We start from the raw sequence: 22865 nt of genomic DNA, 5'->3' as shown, positions 1-22865 counted from the left end.
CCAAGTTACATTTGTGGTTACATGATGTTCACTTGAAGAGTGAAGTGTCATAGAAAAAGGAGTCCAGCAGCTCTGATAGAACATGATATCCTCTGCACTAGAGGATCTCCGACACTGAACCGTACTCTGATATCCTCACACAACAGCCCTTTGTTTCCCTTGGTAAATTATATTTATTCATAGAGTGTAGTCGACATGCTAATAAGTTATCGTTTTAAGTGCTCAGTGTCAGTGTGATTAGTCTTTTAGCACACTGTACATGGTGGTGTATCGCTGAGCAAATGGAAAGTCACAACAGGCATTTCCTGCTGTAACCTCCCTGGCATTTGTAGGCCGGCACTCGAGATATCCGTGTTACTTAGAGATCCTGTTCCACGGAGCTTTAAAGGCCTGTCATTCAGTATACAACATTTCCCCACCAGAATGTTCTGAATACTTCATACATCTACGATTTTAATTTAGCCTCTCCCCAATAGGCCAAACCCAGTTTGTGATGATTAAATTGTGCACAGTAACTAAAGCTTGCAATTACTCTACCTCTTGTCAGACAAGGGCACTGACCTGCAGCTGCTATAGTTGGTAAAAGGTATAAGTAAACGTAATTAGACTGCATTTGTGCATCCCCGCTTCTCTGGCTCTGTTTATTTTACTTGCTTTAGTTGTCCGGAGCTGGGGAGTTGCCAGATTGTCTTGTGGCCCCACCGCTACAGGAGTGACGAGACACAGTGGTGTGTGTAATTAGCAGGCAAGTGTACACAGCTCCCCACAGTGTTCTGACCTCGTGCTGCAGGAACGACAGCCGCACAGCCAGCGCCAGCCTATTCCCAGCCCCCTCTCCCTCCTTTATCCCTCCCTAAAAATGCAACAAAGCCCACAGCTTGCAACAAAAGCTAACAATATATCCAGCCCCTCTAGTCTACATCTCCCTCCATGTCACTGTGCGCCTGAATTGGGCCTATGGGCTCACAACTGGCTCCATTAGACAGAAGGGCAGCAGCTTAAGTAGGCTACAGTGTGGAAGGTAGGATGATAAAAAGAAAGAAAAGAAGAAAGAAAGGGAGTCCCTTAAGGGGTCATTAGATGTTTCCGACTTCATAGATAGGAGACCTTTTGACAATCATCAACATACATCATAATTGAATAATTTAGTGTTGGGGCTAAAACAGTGTCGTTTTGAGTTATTGCTTTGCTAACAACTACATTTAGCCATTTTGCTTAAGGAATCCTTTATTTCTGACTTATCTCTTGGTTTACAGTATATTTCTTGTAATGCCTGGTATTTGAAATTCAAATCACCATATTACAAAACATAAATGGATTCCCACAAATTGCTTGCAGCTATTGCAGGTGTGCATATGTGGATGCTATAAACACATATATAGTTTTCTATAGGTAAGTAGTGTGTCATTATTTTCAGTGGCAGAGTTTAGGACATTGTGATATTTAACATAATTCAACCAAATTTTCTACTCATTTAGTTTTATTTATCCATTATCTTCAATATCTGCTCTCCCAAAGGGGATAGTTGTTAAATTGAATACTTCTTTTGTTATGTGAGAACCAAATAATGAATTAATTAACATGGCATATTATTAAAACAGCATAATATCCTCGTTCTCTTTTTCTGTCTTTCTCAAAAATTATTCCATGAAATCTTTTTGACAAAAAAAAAAGAAGCAGTCGTTTGTGCCCTGATATTAAATACAAAAACATAGAGCAAGCATATTCAAACCAGCAGCTCTGAGTGAATTCACAAAGCATGGTGTACAGTAAGAGCTGTGAGAAAATTACACAATTAGAGTCTAGATTGGTTCATTGCATATGTTTGTTGTGTGTGTGTCTGTGATTTAATGCAGTATGTGCACGAATGCCAAAAACCTCAGCCAAAAAAAAAAAAAAAGAGAGAGAAAGTGAGCTCTCACTTTTAATTCCATCGGTTGCTATTATGTACATTACTGTAGACACGTCCAGATGCTGTGCAGTTCCACTGGTCCCGTCACTGTCGGCACAGGAATTATCTGAATTTTCCCAGTCGAGCCAAGTTTTTAACAAAAAGTGCTTTTTTTTTTCTTTGCTAAAGGATCTCATGTCATACTAAATTAACAGCCACAAACACAAAAGTGAGCAGCACTGAGCGTGAGCTGAGAGAGTGCACTGTTAGCATTTGGCAAACTTGATGAATTCTGAATCTTTTATGCAAAACTGCTTTGTTTACTGTTATAATTAAGATATTTACCAGCAGGAAACATTTTTTTTTTTGTGGCACACAGATTAGCCGCAACAGTCGCAGAGCTCACTGTAACACCGGCTGTGCGATTCAATATATGGTGAGAGAGTGACTTTTTGATTGACTGAGCTTCTGACTGACCTGAATTTGGTTTCTGATAAGGACGTGTGCCACGGGAAAAATAACTCACCACCTTGCACAATTCCAGTTACATTATTCAGTTTGCATCATGGCAGTTCCCTGTCAACTCTTCTGTAAACATATTGTCTTGTGTCTGCAGTCTGCAGGGGAAGATGGTGGGGAGGGGAAGTTCATCTTGCAAAAGTAATGTAAAACATTACCTTAAATATTCATGAGTTATAACAAAACCCAACATAGTGATGGTATTCTTTGCTAACTGTCTAGTAGCTTTGGCGATTCGTTTTGAGAAGGTCCAATGTAATGCAGAACCCACTAATTTAAGATTAGATTATTTGAATTTCCTCTGTTTTCCATGCTCATTTCACATGAATTACAAGCATATAAATACAAATAGCACAAAAGGCATATAGTGAGAGAGATTGTGTCATAAAACATGGCAATATATAGTTTCAGTTTAAATATACAGAATTACTGTTACTGGTAAAGATGGATACTGGTCTTTGTGCTGAAGCAGTGGTTCCCAAACAATGTGCAGCATCCCACTAGTGTGCTGTGACGCAAGTCCAGGTGTGCTGTGGGATTTTGTGACGACCTTATATTACTGCTGCAATATGCAACTTGTGGTAAAACATAAGCCAGTCAGGGTTTCGTCAGGAGTTGCCAGTCTTCAGAAGTGACTTCTGAGTTGTCTTTGGTGTTGTAGTTGTAAACTGCTGTTTTGTTGTGCAGACATTGTTGCACCATGTGATGCAGCTCTCTATCAGTCCTCTGTACCTCTCTGTAAAACACATTGTATATTGTACTTATGCACATGCCTTTAATTAAATTCCTTCAGTCTTTTCTACATATGATGTGGTGGTGGTGTGGTTTTAGAAATGTGAAATGTAGAAAATTTGCCCTTAACTCACAGCCACAAAGCTGTGAATGGAGGCAAATGTCAGCAGTGTGATGACTGTAAAGGATCACAATAAGAAAACGTGTTTTCAGGATCCTTTTCACTGAGACAATCAGACAAAACGTCCTTATTACGGAACCTGTGGAAAAATTCTCAGAAAATTAATCAAATACTCTTCTGCAGTTGATAGAACCTGAAGTTGTTTACGTCCTTGTTATCAGATGAGCCTCGTACTCTGATGCTCCTTCGTTTCTGCCACAGCTCTGGTAATAACTGCTTCTGGATCCCCTTGTGTCAGATTGCCCCAGTAAAGTGGTTAGGCTGTCAATTTAAATAAAGAATTGGGCTCTCATGTACAGCTATGAGACAGCTGCCCTATTATTCACGGTGTGCGTGGGCTGAGGGCCCACATAAAGTGATACAATCTGATAAAATCATGTCACTGTGAGTGCAACTTATAGGAAAGTTGTATTAGCCGGTGTTACCATAGGGGCAATTATTTTACTCCAGTATTACCGCGGCTTCTGTTTTCTGAATGGCAGTGTTTAATATGAGGCTTGCAGGGAATAGGCAATGAATTAGTCACGTTTCTGGTGGAGCCAGACATAATGTGATAAAGGTAGGTAATCATCTTCTGCAGATATATAATTCACTATTAATAGCCTTTCTGACTCTAAATTTAACCATGACAAATTATTGTATTTCTGAGTCATTTTACAGGCCGCTCACACTCCCCATCTTTCCTTTTCCCCCCCTAACCTATTTCAATGAGTTGCTGCTACTGGCCCAAATGTGTCACACCTAACAAGGCTTGCTGCAAATTTAGCCTGTCAATATGTGTCAAGCCTCATTCATCAGCTATCATCCTTTATCTCAGCTGTCCTTCTTTCACATTTCACCACCGAGAGGCTTGACTTTGCCCTGAGCTCGTGCAGTTCACTTCCACCCCCAGGTCCTCTGCTTCAAGGTGTAAAAGCAATGACAGTCACAGTCCTTGCTAAACCTGAATGCAGCAAGGGAAAACAGAGAAAGGGTTGGGGGTAGACACTGTGTGACCAGCTGATTGTGAATCTCTCAGCAGACTTCTGGTACAGGCGGTGCCTAATGATTGACATTATCTGCTCTTTTCTCACTGACTGGTTGTGACAGGCATGAGAATCTCACACCTGCATGAGATACTTGTCTACTGAGTGTCAACATACTGACATACAGTAACACATGTTGGCTTTTTTTTTTTTATCCATAATTCGCCCTAAAATGAAATATACTTCAATATATTGTGTATTTTTGTTCCCAGGGTCTGAAAGGTGACCCAGGGCCAGTTGGTCCAGTTGGTCCTAAAGGAAACAAAGTGAGTGACTCCACCACACGTGCTGGCCTGGACAAAATTGCACCGTAATTGTTTTCGATTTAGTTTTTTTTAATGAAAATAGATACTTTGAGGGGATCTACTTGACTTTCATGAGCTGTAATCCCAGTCTCAATAACCGGTTTGCCCATCTGTTTGAAGTGCTGCAATGATTGCTACTCCAAACATGGCCAGCTGAAGAATATGGTTATTGCTATCATGACTTAGCAAGACCTTACTGATGGTCACATAGAGTAGCTTTTATCCCAGCTTAGAGAAAATGTTCCACACAGTATATTTGCAGAGTATTTGGATATTCATAGGGATAGCTGTTTGTAATGAACATACACAACAAAATCCCTTTATCTTGCCCTCTCTAAACAGTTTTTTTATGGAGCTAAAGCTTTCAGCAAAAATGTGGATTGCATACTATTGCCTTCTTGTTTGAGGACTCTCCACAGAGACTCTTGAATTAGAATATATTTGATATTTGGTTTCATATATTACAAACAGTTATGTAGGTATGTCCTGTACATTACGCTATGACTGGTTTCGTAAGTCTGGGATATAAGACAAGCTGGAAGCGATGCAGAGTTTGATGCAAAACTGTGTTCTTATCTGCAGCCCCTGGATGGTCGATTCACTGACATCACTGACACGAATTAGATTAACTCTTGTTGCAATGCAGAAAATATTGGTCTTTTTAAAGTTTTTCTTTTCTTTTCATCCCACTGTGGGATTATTTTCCATGTATGAGATGAAATGTTTTTCCTGTAATTAGTTGCCATCTCTCCCGCTCTTTTATTTTTCCTCCCATATTGGGGCCTTTTTTTGCTGTTGTTGTTGTTGTCTTTTGGAAGAACTCACCACATAATTGTAGGTGCAACGCTCTGTCTGCCAGCCTTGAAGTTATAATGAGGTCTGTGTGTTTCTGTGAAGACAACAGAGAATCACAGGGTATTTTATCCTATTTTCCGGATGGGAGGGTGGGGGTGGGGGTGGAGAGAACGTTTGTTTGTATTGAAACTGACAGAGGGAGGCAGATTTGGAAGCATAAAGTAATGAGTCCCCTGAATATCCCATAGCAGGCATATTTAAGCTGTGACATTCATTTAGACAACAAAATGGATATAAACTACAAGCCCCCCTCTTTTTTTCCGTTTCATCCACATCTGATAAAAGGGTATTGCGAGTTGTAAAGTCCACTGATTCTCAAATCAGTGCTTTATGAAGTACTATTGGGTTTGTGGTGAAAGGGAAGAGAACTGCAAAAATACTGGACAGTGATATATGAGTTTTATCTGAAAAGACAAAAAAAAACAAGAGCGGCAGTAAAAAGTGTGTGAGATCATTGCTTACATTGGGTTACGCTGGTGTCAAAAGACATCCACTTCTTTCCTTATATGACTTCTCGTGACTGCCTGTATGTCACAGTCACCAAACAATGTTATCATACCTGTCTATTGTTAATACTGCAAAGCTTTTACATGATATAGTATGGCTGTGTTTATTTTAAGGCCTGCCACATTTAATAGCACCGGCCCACCTGCCAGTTGTCCAAACGTGTGAAAGTCATCAGACAGGCTTCATTTCAAGACATACTGTAAATACCATTAATGGTCTTCTATAGCCTATATACGTCTTCTTTTACTTGACCTTCTGGGCTGCATGTTTAAAAGTAAAAAATATATTGTATTGATTTAGCCTTAGGCAAGATGTTATTGATTGAAGTTCGGGGTTTTCACTAATTAATATCTTCCTTCACAGGGGGATGTGGGTCTGCCTGGAGCTCCTGGGCTGCCTGTAAGTTCACACTGTTTCATTTACATCTCATTATGCTATCTCTATATGTAAGGACATTCAAAGAGCTAGAAATGTTGAAATGTATTCATGCGGGTGTGACCTGAAATGGCTGGACAGCTCTGTAAATATCACAGCCTTTTGGCTGACCAGGCACTCCACACAGTGTTAAAACATCTGGCCCACAGAGATGGAAAGTGAGGCACTCAGGTGAGCATTCTGTGTGTCACATTACCATCTCCTGGGAATGGGTCAAACAAGGAGCAGATAGACAGGGCTCAGTGGGCATCCTCACTTGGGCCAAAAAGGATAGGCATGAGCAGCCAGGCGGAGACGAACGGGGCTCCAAGCCCTGCGGTGTGGGTGGAGGCTGACAGGTAGTCACCGGCTGTATCCTACATGGGTGAGACACGCACTTATTGGGTTGGTGGCTGTCCCTGAAGACTCCTTCCGTTTACAGACACCCGTGAAGAACTACACCACACTTTATACATTTCGATCTCATAATTGGACCGGCTGCACTAGTGTTGTCTCTGTGGTCTTGTAAATTCCAGGGGACAGAGTACATAACCTACAAATGTACTCATTCCAGTGTACACACAAACTGAGGGGACATATGTCAGCACACAGCAGATATATGTATTTACAGACGCTTGCATAGTCACCTATCAACACACATAGTGAATGTGTGGGCACGGATGCAAACACACATCCTCTCAATGCATTGCGACTAGGGAGTTGACGGCTACTGGAGATTAAAGGTATACTGTGGGTGGTTAGCTAATTACATACACATCATAAGGAGATCAGCTTGCCAGTTTTCATCAGCACTGGAGTGATACAAAAACTGTGTCCCACTGCCTCTGGTTGCCCCTTTGATGTCACCAAAGTGCCCACAGAACACTGCTGCCATCCATTAACTACTCTGTAATGCTAATTTTACATTTATAAGGACAAACAAAATAACAGTCTGCCACTGACCACGAACATGGCTTTAGCAAACTTTCTCACATCGCGCCACGTAAATTGGTTGGTGAGTGTGAACAGAAAATGTTGGGAGGAAGTAGTATGGACATGCTGCTAGAGGATTTGCATTGTATTGCTTGTTACCCAAGGTCAAAATCTGTGCCTACAAGCCAACAAAAGATGTACCATTGTACATCTGTAATTGATTTATTCGCAAAAGCACTGCAGGGAGATGGAGACATGTTTTATTTAGGGTGTCACAGGTCAGAGCTGCCACTCTTTCATAGATACGGCTGCAAATATCTTAGGGTTGTCAGCCTCCTTGTTAAATAGTTTTTTGTTGTTGTTGTTGTTGCTGTTTGTTCTTTGCCTGAGCCCTCTGACTGACGAAGAAGACATACGTTGTGAATGTCCATTTCTGCACCTGTTTCCAAGAAAAGTCAACAGTGTTTGACTTTTGGATGCCAATTGAAACAGGACACCAATTATTTGGCTTGTATTTGAAGGCTGAGATGTTTTATGTGGCCTTGTGTCCTTTCTGTGGCCCGGCGGATAGACGACTGTCTGCCCTTTCCTGACAATGGCCAGCAGGGTGTCTGGGGACTTGTAATAGTCATGCCCTAACTTCTCTGCGGGTCATGACAGCCAAGGATAATTACCTCATGACCAATTGTGTTGCTTGCCTGTAAATGGCAAACGTGTTTTGCTATACCATAAATGAATTGTGTGAGTCATGTTTTCGTACTGAATTACATGTTTTGATTGTTTGACTCCTAGGCTGACAAAGAGTGTCTCAAAGGCGACCAGGTACTTTAATTCTGTTACTATTGTTTTCACTGAAAATATCTGAACAATGCATTGTGCTTTTGCTTTGCTGAAATCTGTATTTGCCACATACAGGGCCCTCAAGGTGACAAAGGAGAGAAGGTAAGAAATGAATCGCAACATCTAAGTGTAGTATCTCATTGTTTCTGGTTGGACAAAGTGCACATAACATGCTCTCAAGCAATCACACACAACTGTTATGTTCAACAAGCAATTACTGAAGCACCATAAGCATATCCTTGCACAAGAACTTCAAAACAAAATCAGTCAGCATACCTTAGCATACCGTAATTAACTTAAGATACTGTGTAGAATAATGGAATGAAGCTCTGATCAACCGAGGCTGCAAATTGCCTATTAAGGGGATCTTGAGAAGTCGCCTAGAAACTGTTCATGAGTAAGAATGGGAAACTGCAGCTGTGCTTTCTCCCTTCTATCTATTCATGCAATTTTAACTAAGCTAATGCTGTGTTTCCTATCATTGCAAATAAGCCCACTAGTTATCCACTGGTCTGCTGAGAACATGTGGCTCAAACATCTGTCTGCATCAGTTTTTTTTTTTACAAGAAGCAAGCCATAATATCTTCCTGAAATGCCAACTGCACATGAATGTAGCACCCAATTCACTATGATACATGTCCTTTCCTCAGGGATCGGCTGGGGTGCCAGGTCAGGCAGGGGAACCAGGCAAAGAGGGCAAAAGGGTGAGTAAACAGAAACAGTCCACCAGTTGTGTGGCCTGGTTAGTGGTTGCGTTGAATGTGAGGACTTGGCCTCAGGAAAGGCCAAACAGCAGCTGACTGGCTGTTGTTGTTTTGGGGAGGTGAAGATGATCTGTGGGCCTGCAAAGAGAGAAGGGGAGGTGTGGGCTTGTTGTATGACAATTAATGAATGGGCCTCATGGTCAAGGGGTCACACACACTCACAGTATGACTGGCAGCACACATGGTTAAGTCCCACTGGGTGACTGTGGTGGACAGTATTCAGTTTCCTGCAAGGCCAGCTTGATTTGGGATAGAGACAACGTCCATGACTGTAATAGCTGTGGGTAGGAATACATGTGTCAGGATGGTACCATAATACCTTATGTTAAGGTACACATATTGACCTTTAAGTGGTTATTAGTATGCAAATTAATAGCACATTGTGCTCTTTATAAGTCATTGTAAAGCACTTATTAAGGCCTTTCTCTGGGGGTTAGTAAGTTATTAAGATTATTATTATTAAGAACATGTACAACAGCTTCCTTACTTATTATCAATAAGCAGTAATTTGGGGGTCATTGAGGGAAAACTCTTTGGTTAATAGTCTAGTAGTTGCAGACTGAAACATTAGTAAGTGTCTTTTTATGACTAATAAATAGATTTTATGCCATTAATATGCATGCTATAAGCAGCTAGTTCATGGTGAGTATGTGTACCTTATTATAAAGTGTTACCATCGAGATTTGTTCTGTAAATCAAAAGTATCTTCTTGTTTTCAAAGTTTTGTAAATTAGAATTCTGTTTATTATAATTAAGCACTTCAGATTCGCGTATGCTGTTCATGCATTCGTAACGGGCAAACATACTGACATGGTGGTGGGCTGAGATTGCCTAACAACAAGAATGTTATTGCTCCTTGACATCACAGCTGAAAGGCAGCGTTCAAGGACAGGTGGAGAGAGTGTCCTTTTGTGTCCCGCTTAATTGACTTGGCGTGAATACCTACGCCTGTGACACTGGGATCAAAATAGGCTCTTCAGTGTTCTCCTGTTTGTCTTAACAGAGAGTGGTCATAAAACAGCAAGAAAGCATTTGGCCCCACTACAGCAAACTATGAAATATATAGCAGGTTGAGCTGTCGAGCACCCATAAGTAGGTCAGGCAAATGTTCTTTTCAGATTCAGCAAGAGCCGAGATGATGTACAATACTCGAGACATCTGGACACAAGCATCTCAAGAATTCCACCCTTGTGTGTGTGTGTGTGTGTGTGTGAATACATTCAGACTCAAAACTTGTTCCAATAACATTAACAATTTATGACTTCTCATCTTTTGTATTTCTCAATGGATCATTTCCCACAATGCAATGAAGTAACAGAATCTGTTTTCAGGGAACTTATTCACGGTCAGCAGAAGTGAGCTCAGAGGCTGGTGCAGATGTGTTTTCGGTGCTGTTGTCTCTCTACCTCATTAGTTAGGTGTTATATTCTGACTTAAGGAGGATGGAGCGTCAAAGGGACTGAGTGTCAGAGGCATCAATTATGCTGTGCACTTTTCTTGTGGAATACAGTTTTATGATGAATCTTTCAATCATAATTGGTTTTGAGGAAATAGAAAGCCGCTCTGCGTTTGATGTTGTGGCTTCTTGGTTTCCTATATACCCGTTAATATTTCTTGCACTAGTTGCCTCTTTGAAGATTTTGTAGGTAAAACTGCCTTAGGGCTGTCAACTGGTCACTTCAGACTTTCTGCTGTTGTTGTTGCTGAAGACACCGTTCTGATCTATTAATACCCTGTCTTTGATGACTGGCTGACTTCATGGTGGCTGTTAATGTACTAAGGTTTCTGCTTATTCTTAGCTTTGGGAGTCACATGTGGCCTCAAAGTTGTTGACCAACCTGTGTTTCTGCAGTTTGACAGCCTATTTTAGGGAGGTGGACGTGTATCATTATCAGGGGCTAGCTAGTGGCCAGCTGATACAGCAAGAGACTCTCACCCAATTAGCAACTCTTGCCCAAGCTTGCAACTCATTGGTTTCACAAAGAGCCGTGGCTGCTGTACAAATGATGCAGAATATCTTGACGTAGACTGACCACTATGCAACCTTCATATAATCGCCGGGAGTGGAAAGCTTTCACAAGGCCTTAGATTCAAGCCAGACCATCTTTCACACTGTCTACTTCAATTTATTGTTGAGGAAAATACAACCACTGTAAGCTATTTAGATTTACTTCAAGGAGATGTGGAGGACATCGTAGCGGGGAGAAAGGAATGATGCCATTTGCACTGATCCTTCTCTGAAGCTTAAAGCAACATATGCAAGAGAGAATATCAAGGGCAGCTACCCAACCCCCTTCTGTGACCCCATGTCTAACATTCACAGAATCTTGATTTTATCTTATTACCTTGATGGATGACTAGTTCACTCACGGTGGAGGTAAGGGCCAGTCCGACCATCTCTAGGAATTTATGGGAATGTATTGCCCCCACATTACACATTGCCATTAATAGTAATGTGAATGGCTTGGTTTTATCTATTATGGATGGCATTGACACGGAATGGCAGGCAAAGAGTAGGACTTTGGGATTCAGTGGCACATTACAGCAGATCAAAAAAGAAGATGGGGAGCACCAGTAAAAAGGATATGTCCCCCTCGCTAACTGTGGTGTGCTAAAATTTTCATCAGGCGCTGTAATGATGTGCTAAGCTCTGTGTTGTCATTGTAGACTGGCCCTGTCCTACACAGGTTGAGGCGGCGAAAGACATGCATGCTGAACGGAACAACCTTGGAATTTTAGAGTTTCCAGTGGTCATTTGTAAGCCAAGTATTAGATATGCTCACACAGCATGCAGTGCAGAGAGGCGTCTGCCTGATAAGCCATCTACATATGTGAGGGACTGTATGATAAAAGTCTTGTGTGCATACAAAAGTCATGATGGATTTGGTGGCAGAAAGCAAAAGCACCAAATGACATAATTTTGCATGCTCAATATAGTACCGGAAACCTACGCTTGGTCAATGCACACTGCTTCGTGAAAGCCAAAATATACAGGAACGCCACGGCAAGCTTGTTTTATTCATGTCGTGCCAAGTCTTCCCAGCATACTCTGCTTTGGTAGTTGGCACAAGGCTGTGAGTGGGTTCAGTGCAGACATGGGTTCATCTTTCTATAGTAGTAGGTTCCTGTGGATTAATAAATAATCACCTTAAGAAATCCCCCATTACAAGGTGGGTCTTGGAGTTTTAATCCACCATATTAAGCCTTATTAGCTGTAGAAATGTACCTGTATAGAAAAATAAGTCCCTGCTAAATATAAGTCACTGACAAATACAGTGTTGATTCCCTTGGCTACATGATAATGGACTGGCTCTTGTTCTAATTAAAGGTTTCGTGACCTCATAAGCGTTATAAATAGATTTTTTTATACATAGACTTTTTCTCTTGATTAACAATGCGCTGTTTTCTTTGATACATTTTTCAGAATGCGAATAATGTGAATGCAAAGCATTTGAAATTCCCTTTAATCAGCTGAGGGCTTCTACCGTATCAAGGATCCTTTGTGTCCTGCTTTGGAAAATGGACAGATGTGCTGCACAGTGTTTGTTCTTATTACACATAGATGTGCTAGTGCAGAGATGATGAAACTCCAGCAAGCCCTCGAGGAAGCAGAACAGTGCAACGGCTCTGTCTACGGATGTGTTCTCTTCAAATGAATTATGCAGTGGAGATCCTTTTACTGATTTATTCATTTATTTATTTGAATCTGGTTAGTTGGTTATTTATTTAGCTATTTTGCTTCGAGAGCGAATTAGTTGGCACAGTTGGCAAATTACATGGATCGGTAAATGGCAAGTTGCACCTCAGTAGTAAGCATGCAGGTGTTTTATGTTGTGTATGAGGTGAGGAGATTTCTGTAATCTTTGATGCTACAAAGAATTTAGCATCAGGTAAAAGGTGACATTCTCAGCTGACTGCCTTCACATTGCCTCTAATATCTCTCTCCTGTAAAATTACTTCTGTTTCTCATAGAAATACTCATCTGCATACCTCAGCCGGGCATATGGGTGGATGACATTATGCCACATGAGATGCCTACCTCATATGTCAAGGAGATAAGAGAGCACAAAAGTCACAATAAAGGTGAAAAGGCCTTGAGAGCTAGACGTGGAGGGAAAAGCCATTAAAAGACAGACTTTTAATCTGTCAGGAAACATTTTCTCACTAAATGATGCAACGTGCCACATCACATACTACGACCTGTTAAAGGACCAGTGTGTAGGATTTAGTGGCATCTGGCGGTGAGGTTACAGATTGCAACCATCTGAATGCCCCTCGCCTCATCCCTCCCCGTCCAAGCATGTAGGAGCACCTACAGTTGCCACTGAAAACACAAAAAGGCCCTTCTTAGAGCCAGTGTTTGGTTTATTCCCTTTGGGCTACTACAGAACATGGCAGTACAACATGGTGGACTCTACTGTAGAAATAATGAGCTCATTCTAAAGTTTCTAAATGGAAACACAACAATTCTTAGTTTCAAGTAATTATACATTAATAGAAACATCATTAGGAATATTATATTCCATTTCTGCCAACGGATCCGCCTGAATCCTACACACTGGACCTTTCATAACTGGTGAAGAAACATTAAATAGCGGAGCTCTAAGATATGACTTTGATTTTACTACCAGGCTATTCCTCCTATGCTGAATCAGCTCCCCCCTCTCAGCATTTATGTAAGAGACCCGCTGTGGTCACTAATTACAGTGTCTGACAAATCATTCATTATTTATTTCCAAGTCATGTTCTTACATCTGTTCACTTTACGCTGTAGTTATTAGACTGTAAAAATATTCTTTATGTTTATGTTTTTCACAAAGATATGTTTATAGATGCAGGTTCCTCTAATAGTGTCTGTGTTTAATGCATTTATATTCTGTGACAGTGGACATGCAGCAGCACAGAGCCTTAGATCAGTGTACTTCTTGTTTATCCACAAGTGCATGTCAGTAAAGTCATGCGATCCTTATGCCGGAAGTCAAATGAAACCAGAGAGCATCTTTGGTGTAAACATGATATTCACTCGTTGGTTGTTGGGTATGAGGACAGTTTCTCGTAAAGAGATTTTCCTCCAGTTATTTGGTAGAGATAGCTATTTGTAAAATAATATGTGTCTGTATCTCAGAACTTCAACTGCTGTCAGATCACATTCGACAACTGTCATCACTTGGAATCATGTGATAGCACAGTCCCAGATCAATGTGTGTCAGTAATTGTAGCGCGGACACACTTTCAGATCTTCACTTGTGTCAAAAATTTGAAACAATGTAACCACCGTCTACAACAGCTGCCCGGACGCTTTAAAGTGGCATGGATATGATCTGTCAAAGCAGTTGAAAAGATCATCTGTCATGTATTTGCTTGGCAACTGGACAGGTCCACATTTCCAAAGAAGAGGGAGGTAATTGCTGTCTTTTGGAAGCGATCGTGGTGTTTACATTTTCCATTCAAGCCCTGTGCTGAATGACTGAGACAGCTGTCTATAAGTCCTGACCAACGGTGCAGGCACATTTTGCCTCCTTCACCCTTGTGCTAACACCTCTCAAAGGTTGTGTGCCCACTTGATTCTGTTGCAATGTTTTCTTCCAAACAAGGGAACACCTATATAATCTTGCACTTGTATCATTTTCTCTGCTACCAACATTTTCTCAAAGCAAAAAGCGCCCGTGTGATCGCTCGACTTGGCCATGTTTAAAAATGTACACATGTCTGGACAGGACGGAGCAAGGAATCCTTTTAACGGGACACCAATATTGTACTGGTACTCTCGTGTCATGTTGGATGGCATGATGCAGGAGGTCAAAACATTAGTGTCATTTTAGATACAATAACATTCATCTGCTTTAAAACTAAATCTATGTATCCTCATCCCGCAGTCAATAGCTTTTGTCATTTAACCTAATTTGGTCTGAAAAAGTACGGCGTTCTCTGAAAGCCAAATGCATGCTGTAACTGGAATTTAGATGCCTCCCCTCTACAGGGCCGAGCAAATGTTGTTTTGAGATAATTGAGCCACCACAGTGTATATAATATTCATATTATATCCAATGGACTTGGCTCAGGTTCATTTGGATCAGCCTGTGTGTCTGCAGAGACCAAAGCAGGCAGTGACAGTGATAGGGGAAGGAGTTATGGTTGGGTTTGTGGGGACTGGAACATTTGGCAGCGGTTTTCTGCTCCATAGGTGGAGGCAGACATGAACAGCGACGCAAGTGTAACAGACTGTTGACCTCTACCAGAGCACCTGCAGGGCGAGATTATTAAGTAACGAGTCCCTGGTGAGAATACCAGCCTTGCTGCCAGAAGTTCTCCATGGGAGGCTGCCGCTGATTTGGGTGATACAGTAAATGCATAAAATTACAGCAGCTATTTGATTGGAGCTTTTTGTTGTCCAGCGTAGCACACAGCCAACATAATAAATTCATCTCTCCCGCAAGGCTTTTGTAAAAGGAGCCTGCATACAAGCTTTATTTCTGTATTGGATTCACATTTATTTTTGAGTTTGATCTGATATGCCGCTGATCTGTTCACTATACTTAATGTATTTTGCATGGAAGAAAAATAAACTATGGCTGCATGTAAATGTTGTGTAAATTTAAACTGAGGCTGCTTTTTCCTGCAGGGATGTGTCACCTTGATACAGATCTGTAGTCATTTTGTGGTACATCTTAGAAAGCTATCTATGAATAATTACAAACTGGAGTGAAAATGAAATGAGGTGTAACTCAATGTAACATATATTACAATAAACGCAGACATAGCTCCTATATTTAACCGTTGAGACACAGTTGGTGATCATAGTGACGGTCTGTGTCTTTAAAGCGGTGTTTAAATACAGTAGCGTGATGTAGATATGTAGTTACAGATTTGGCCCGACCCGTTGGAGCTCAATGGCAGAGTAACACGGAGAGCAGAATTTACAGGTCAGCAGGGCTCACAGCTGAGATTTTATGGCAAGATTTATACCCTGTGCGATTTTACAAGCAGTGGGAGGATTCGTTAACCCTTTGTTGCAGGAAATGGAATAGGTTATTCTTTTCTCTCTCTCTGCACAAATTCATGTTGAGGAAATCCAGAGAGCCACACTTTTGACACCTGTATTACACCAGGAGGTAACACGTTTGCCCAGTGCACAAGGCAATTAATCTTGTCAATGTCAAGTGCATTGGGAGGGAGGATGAAACAAAGATTTGACCTGATTGGCTATGAAAAGGTCTCACATTTGGGCCCAGCTGGGAAAGAGGAAGGTTACAGGGGGAAGCGTTTGGCACATGCAAGGACAGATGCACAGAGCTTTGATTTATCTGTCTGACTCCCGTCTTTCCCAGAGAGCCCCCAGTATGGCTGCATCCATGGGTGTCCAGAATAAACACACATTAATTGGCCAATTAATTACAGGGACGAATACAGGGGGCAAGACTTTGAGAGGGCCACTTTGATTGCACAATGTTCACTGGCTTTTATAGCCACTGTGTGTGTGTGTGTGTGTGTGTGTGTGTGTGTGTGTGTGTGTGTGTATATGTGCAAAAAGCTGATGTTCAACAAGGGGTAATGTAGGTCAACACATCCTCTGAGCATTAGATAGACTTGATATAGTTGGCCAGAGCGCGGCCCTCATTCACACATCTACAACCTCACGACTTTCTCAGGAGACAGAGCTGTGCCATGCAGCGGGGACACCGCTAGCATTATACATGTCCCCGCCGCTCTAGTGTCAGAATTCATCAGGGCCTGGCATCCCCTTGGCCTGTGTCTAATACCTCTCCAACATTTTCAAATGTTGTTTCAATGTCTGCCAGGTCATAGCAACACTAATGGAGTGTCATGTGTCAGATAGGGTCAGCTGAACTGAATTCACTTGACTTGTTGAGTTATGTCAGCGGACAGGAGGTGACTGGCCCCGGTGACTGTTCTAGGTATTGTGGTCCACACCGTTGGCTTCAGTCATCCAAACAATGGGATTTTCTCTGGCTCCAAACAGTCTAGTAATATACAAAGACACTCTGCTGGCATTTTAGGTCAGTTGAAGGAGGAGACAGAGTTTGAGAAATGCTGAGAATGTAAATACCTTTGAAAGGGCATTTTGGATCCAAGATGCTTGGATTGAAGCATGCCCCCATGTAAGCTCTATCTATGTCTGCCGATTCCTCGGGCCAACTGGAGGGAGGAGGACACAGGGAGCTCAGAGAGCAGGGGCAAAGAGGCTGGACGGGGAGGCGGTGTCGCCCTGAATGCTGCAGAACACAGAGGCACCGTAGTGGGAGGCTGCATCACTTAGAGCACCCTGTTACAGCCTGCCATCCATATTCTGATTCTTCACACTCTCATCCTGCCCGCGACCAATTTAGATACATTCATCTGTGTCCACTTTAATGGCATGCCAGGGAGCGGCAGTGGCCTGATATTATACAGATGGTAGTGTGCAGGACCTTAGTGTAATCTGTTATGCGTGGTGAGTGATATGAAGCATAAGACTCGCTGAGGGCTACAGTACCCGGAGTGAGCGCCCTGTGGATCTTTGCACAGTGTATTCTCTCTGACCTCAAATATTTGGTTTGTAAAATGAACCAGGGTTTATTGAAAGTAGATTTTCAGCCTCTCCTATTCACTTGTTGGATAATGCATTAATGAAACACTCTGTATCTGTAAATATGGGACGGGAGCAATCTGCTCCGGATGAATAATACGGCCAAAAGTCCAGATGAGACTGTGAAATTTCCAAGAGCCAAGACTAATAACAGCATCCATTAGGAGATGAGAACATTCAAGAGGCAATGCTGGCCTAGTGAGGAGCCAGTGCAATATGCACCCAGCTTGCGTGGAAACACTGCACAGACATTCAGCTGATGGGTGGGAATTGAGCTCATAGTTTAATATAGATTTATCGGCTTCACCACATAAAAATGCAAATTCCGATAATATCATCAGCCCTCTTTCCTCTCCTTAGGAGTTGTTAAAGTCAATGAGCTCTTAAAACTCATCGGCAAAGACGTGGTAGAGACGTGGCTGTTGTAAAGAGCTGTTCTGAGGCTCCCATGGGACAGCCTTGGCTTAGTTTCCACAGACATCCACTGTCTGCATTTCCCATGTTTGCCTTTGGCTCCAGTGTTTGCATACTGTGTGGTAGTGAGATTTTGATGTTTGCGGAAATTGCTCCATAATGGTTATTTTATGAAATCATATGCTGCGTTCTGTGACTGGGTACCCTTGTAATGCCACCTGTGTCCCTTTTGTATTGTGTGGCAGTTGAAAAGAGGCATAATGCGGTATGAAAATTATTGTCGCTCTCTCATACAGCTTCTTGCACTTGTCTATTACCTTCTCTCATCGTTGTAAGCCCTCTACAGAAAAAATCTCCTTTACGGTATTCAGTGCCTAATTGCCAGACTGCCTAATTAGGGATGTTACCCAACACACATCATACATTCATGCATTGAGGACATCTATCCACTCTCATAGAGAGCTTACAGTCGCCTCATTGGCTCTGTCCCCCTGCCGTGTGCACAATTTGTGATGAAGCTAGTTTGCCATCTAGTGGCACATGTACAAATCACCATTTATTCACTTGGGATCAATGATTGAGTCTCTGTGAGGAAAGCCTTCATGGGAAGCTTTAGCCAAGAGACTATAGGTGCAATCTTGGCCAGCTGAGCTGTGTCTTAAGTCGGCTGCAGTGTCAGCCATCTCTTTATACGTCCCTGAATATTTAGATGGCTGGGAGTTAAAGAGAGCATTGTGTGCCAGTCAGAATGGTGAAAAATGCTAAGCTGCATTTGAGCCCCTGCCAGGCAGCTGTCGGCTTTGCCGTTCTCTTCCTGCCCCGGCCGCTCCTCTTAACCCTCAGTAAACAACTGGAACAAATCCTATTTTATTGAGGCTTTTACCAAGTGCAAGGGATCTCTGCAAGCTCCAGTGCCCAGGCATTTTCTGAGCTTGTGGAGTGTCCTAAGATGGCACCCAACGAGGGCAGTCAGAAGTAGGGAATTTGCACTGCCTGTCTCTAATTGGATCCTTAATCAGAAGCAGGTGAGGCTGTGTTCTCTGCAGTGTGTTTTGTGACATTTCATGCAAGCAGTATAATCAATACTTACCTCAGACGCGTTGATAACAGATTTGACACAGTGCAAACGGGTTTGGTGAGAATTCTGTCAACTGCAGCATATCGAGCTGCATAGTTGGTTTAAATTCTCTGAGTATCTGTCCCCTTCTCCAGCTGATACTCAGCTGATATGTTGAAGCTAACGCCCAGAAGCAGCTGGGCTGATGTCGTGTACGTTTGAGAAAACATTGTCATAGTAGGTGAAGCTAGAATGCTGCTATGAGATAGTTATAAAATCACACTGAACAGCTATACTGTAGAATTCACATCACTTTTCTGCCTTCATTTTGAAAAGTTTTGGAGTGTTCATATTAATTTCCAACGTCTCACTTAATAATTAGACACATACTGGAGTTGAGCTAAACATGATGAAAGGTTCAAGAGGCTGCTGCAGTAATCTTGGTATTTTCGAGATCCTTTGTGCATACTTCATGTTGTTTTTCCTAGTCTTGTTGATTCTTATGGTTCATGGTGCAAATTTTTAGATGGGAAACCAGAAAATATTTGCAAGGGGAAACGATGACATTTCAGAATTAATTGCAGAATAAATTAGCTTTTGGTGGCAGCGTGACTCAGCGTCTGCATCTTGTCTGATTCTGGATACCACAAGGTTTGACCGAAGGACTGAGGGGATCAAATGTGTCGAGCTGTAATGTTCTTTTTTTCCATCTTTCGCAGGCCAGGAGCAGACAAGCTTTTTCACTTGGGAATAAATATTGTGACAGGCTGTGTTGTGGCAAACTCTCTCTTACTCGTGTCTGTGTGTGCATGCAGCATGTGCACATTTGTCTGTTTGTGTTTGTGTCTTTTTTGACTTCTGGATGTCCATGTGTATTTTTGGACAGTTTGTGTCCAAATCATCCCCTCAACACCGGTGTGGAGGGATGATTTATTTATTTATTTTTTTCACTTTGGCTCCTCAGTGCACTACCAAAGTACAGCTTGAACACAGAAGACTCAATACCACCTACTATTTGTTCTGTGAATTGTTAAATGACATGAGGAAATTATGAGGGATTATCATCCTCACTGTTTTGTTCGCATTTGTTTACCAAGCAAATACAGCTGCCGCTCACATGCGGCGTAGTCAGTCCCAGTTAAAGGAAGTACAGCAGTTAGACAAAAGGCTCAGGTGGCCTGAGTACATGTCCCCAGAGGGAGACAGGACTCAGCTGAGGCAGAAGGAGTGGGAGTGGCATGTGAGTTTTTCGCTAAAGAAAAGGTCATCTCTCCCATGAGCTACATAACATTGTCGCAGACCAACTTGGCTTGGTAATGTCAGATAGTTTCCCCTTCAGGACATTAAACTTCAGTGTCACACGTGAGACAGGAAGAGGAAAGAAGGACGCGTTGTGATAAGCCCCCTCCCGTACATTTGGTTAAAAGTGAAGGTGAATTAGTGGGTATGAACAGTGTGTGACTTAGAGGGAAAAGCAGGTTTGTCCTAAACATCAAGGCCAAAACAACACTAAAATGGCCATACTGTGACTCCTACAATTAGATACCAGTTTGAATTTGGATGTCAAGGTAAAAACAGAATGGATTTATAATGGAGCATGAGAAAATGAAGGTAAATAGCAAAAAGAGATAGTGACTTCTGGAAGCTTCAGTGGTCTTTATCGTTTTTACATAAAGAGGCAAATAAGCAAAAATCAAAGATGAGATAGTGTGTTTGAAATACGAGAAAATTAAAAATGAAATTAAATTGATTTACCTACTGATAGCTATCTCTGCATATAAAAGACGGCCCATCACGTTGCCCCTCTGTGCTGTGTGTCAGGTTCGAGTTGGGTCCTATGGTGTTCATTTCAGAAGGCTCCTCCAGCTTATCTACTGACCCCTCTTGACAGGGGCATTTGTCAGGTGGATTATGTGGCTTTTTTGATGATGTATCTGCTTTTTTGCTAAAAATGCATCAAGTTCTGGCCTCTCCGTTTTATACCACTGTGTTGTCGGACAGGGAACATCTCAGCGAGCATGTTGACATTTGGGATAAGGATTACGGAGTCGTCATAAACGGGTGCCTCTGCTGTGTGTCGCTGTCGCTGTTGACTTTGCTCTCAGATTGGGGCTTGTGTTGCAGGACTGAGCCAGGCCCCGTGTCTGTGCTTTACTTTTACACTTAACTACACTACAACTCATAACGGAGTTGACGCCATTTGAGGACGGGATCCATGTGGATTACGTTGGACATTCATAATACGCCGTCAGTCTACTCAGGCCTCCTCCTCTAGCTCAAGTGTGTGCTCACTTTAGCTTTACTAGCACCGCTATTGAATTAGTAGTTAATGTGAAGTGCTTTTCACGCTTCTGTTGTATGGTTTGCAGGTTTCTAGAGTGGAACAGATAAATAGTACTAGTGAATATCCGTTTGGTCTTGTTGGCCCGTCTTTCATTTACCTGAGAAGCTAGTTCATCTTTCACTCTCTCTCCTTTCCTCTCCTCCACAATCCTTTCATATTTCTCTCCCTCCTCCCCTCCCTCCCATCCCTAATTTCCTTCCTTGCCTTCCTGTATCCCCTCCCCTCCCCTCCAAATCTACTGCAATGACCTGAAGGAGGGCTTCACACTGCAGCGCTCAAATAATAATCAAGCACTAGGATGTTGTCAAATTTATAGGACACTGAGCGTTGCATAGCAACAGAGATTGGCGGGGTGATCCGACAGGAGCTGGAAGTTGGGTGAGGGAGAAACGGGGCGAGTGACAGGAGACAGGAGAAGGAAGGAGAGACGACAAGAAAAACAGGAGACAGCAGAGAGGGATGAGATGAGAGTAATAGGGCTATGATATTATACACAAAGGGAGAGATAAATGAGAGATGGAGGAGCGAAAAAGGAAATGAGAAAGTTAAGGTTGGCTTAGCTGAAAGAAAAGATTCATACACTCTGCTGGCTGTGCTCGTTGGCTTGCCGCTCAAGTTATAATTATCATCATCTTGACATATTTTACGATGGCATTTTGGCACACACAGGTGGTGTTTAGCTTGAAAGTGACTTGAATGTAGCCGAGCAAAGTATCTGTTTATCCAGCAGTCCAACCGCAGGCTTCTCTGTCGCCGTCGCTAAAGCATTTTTCGTTTTGTTGTCACACAGTTCTCTTGTTTCTCACACTGTCTCACACGTCTTTTCTTTCTTGGATGTTGAAATCCTCAGTTCCAGTTTCCTGTTCATCCCTGTTGCCTAGAGACTGCTTTGGACTGCATGCAACCTCTGACACTTAACTTTCCTCTCGTGTTGTGTCTGCCTTCTTCCACGGAAAAACAGTACAACAATAAGACGAAACTACAGTAAAGCTTTGACTAAAGTCTAGAATTTGTGGAATTTGCTTTGGCTCTGGGAAACAAGCAGTTTTGATCATCATATTCTTCAAGTGGAAAACAATCATCATCATTTGTTGACGGCGACAACAACATACTGATTTGCAGGATCTGAGGTAAATATTCTTTGGGATCTTTTTTGTTGAGGTAACACAAATAACCGTTTTTAAAGTAGCTGAAGGAGAAATCTCAAACATGGCTGAACATGATTATAAAATGGCCTCAGATCAAACTGTCAGAGTATCCCTGTAGTTACACTTTTGCAAAAGTCTAGGATGTCAAAACATGACGTTTAGAATTGTTGAAGTGTTAAGACAGAATTCAACACAAAACCTTCAGGTAACACTCTGAAAAACTTCTGCTAACCGTTGCTGTAATATCCAGGTGCTCATGGGCACTACGGTGGTTGTGGCAAGTTGATTATCTGAGTTGTCCAGAAGCAGTATGTCCCTTCAGAGGCTGTTATCTCGCTGTGTCACTGGC

The 22865-nt window shown here is 42.1% G+C and overlaps 1 protein-coding gene across 1 annotated transcript in view; it reads left to right on the top strand.

Moving 5' to 3' along the window:
• LOC143327771 (uncharacterized) overlaps nt 1-22865 on the top strand; it is a 96781-nt gene that overhangs the window by 24294 nt on the left and 49622 nt on the right. Inside the window, exons 12-15 of the mRNA XM_076742246.1 lie at nt 6379-6414; nt 8155-8184; nt 8278-8304; nt 8853-8906. Of these exons, the coding sequence (XP_076598361.1) occupies nt 6379-6414; nt 8155-8184; nt 8278-8304; nt 8853-8906 (147 nt within the window). The remainder of the gene's footprint in view (nt 1-6378; nt 6415-8154; nt 8185-8277; nt 8305-8852; nt 8907-22865) is intronic.

The sequence above is a fragment of the Chaetodon auriga genome, chromosome 11 (genome assembly GCF_051107435.1).
Source record: "Chaetodon auriga isolate fChaAug3 chromosome 11, fChaAug3.hap1, whole genome shotgun sequence".
Lineage (NCBI taxonomy): Eukaryota > Metazoa > Chordata > Actinopteri > Chaetodontiformes > Chaetodontidae > Chaetodon > Chaetodon auriga.
Note: the sequence above shows the minus strand (reverse complement) of the source record. Positions and strands in the feature narration are given on the sequence as shown.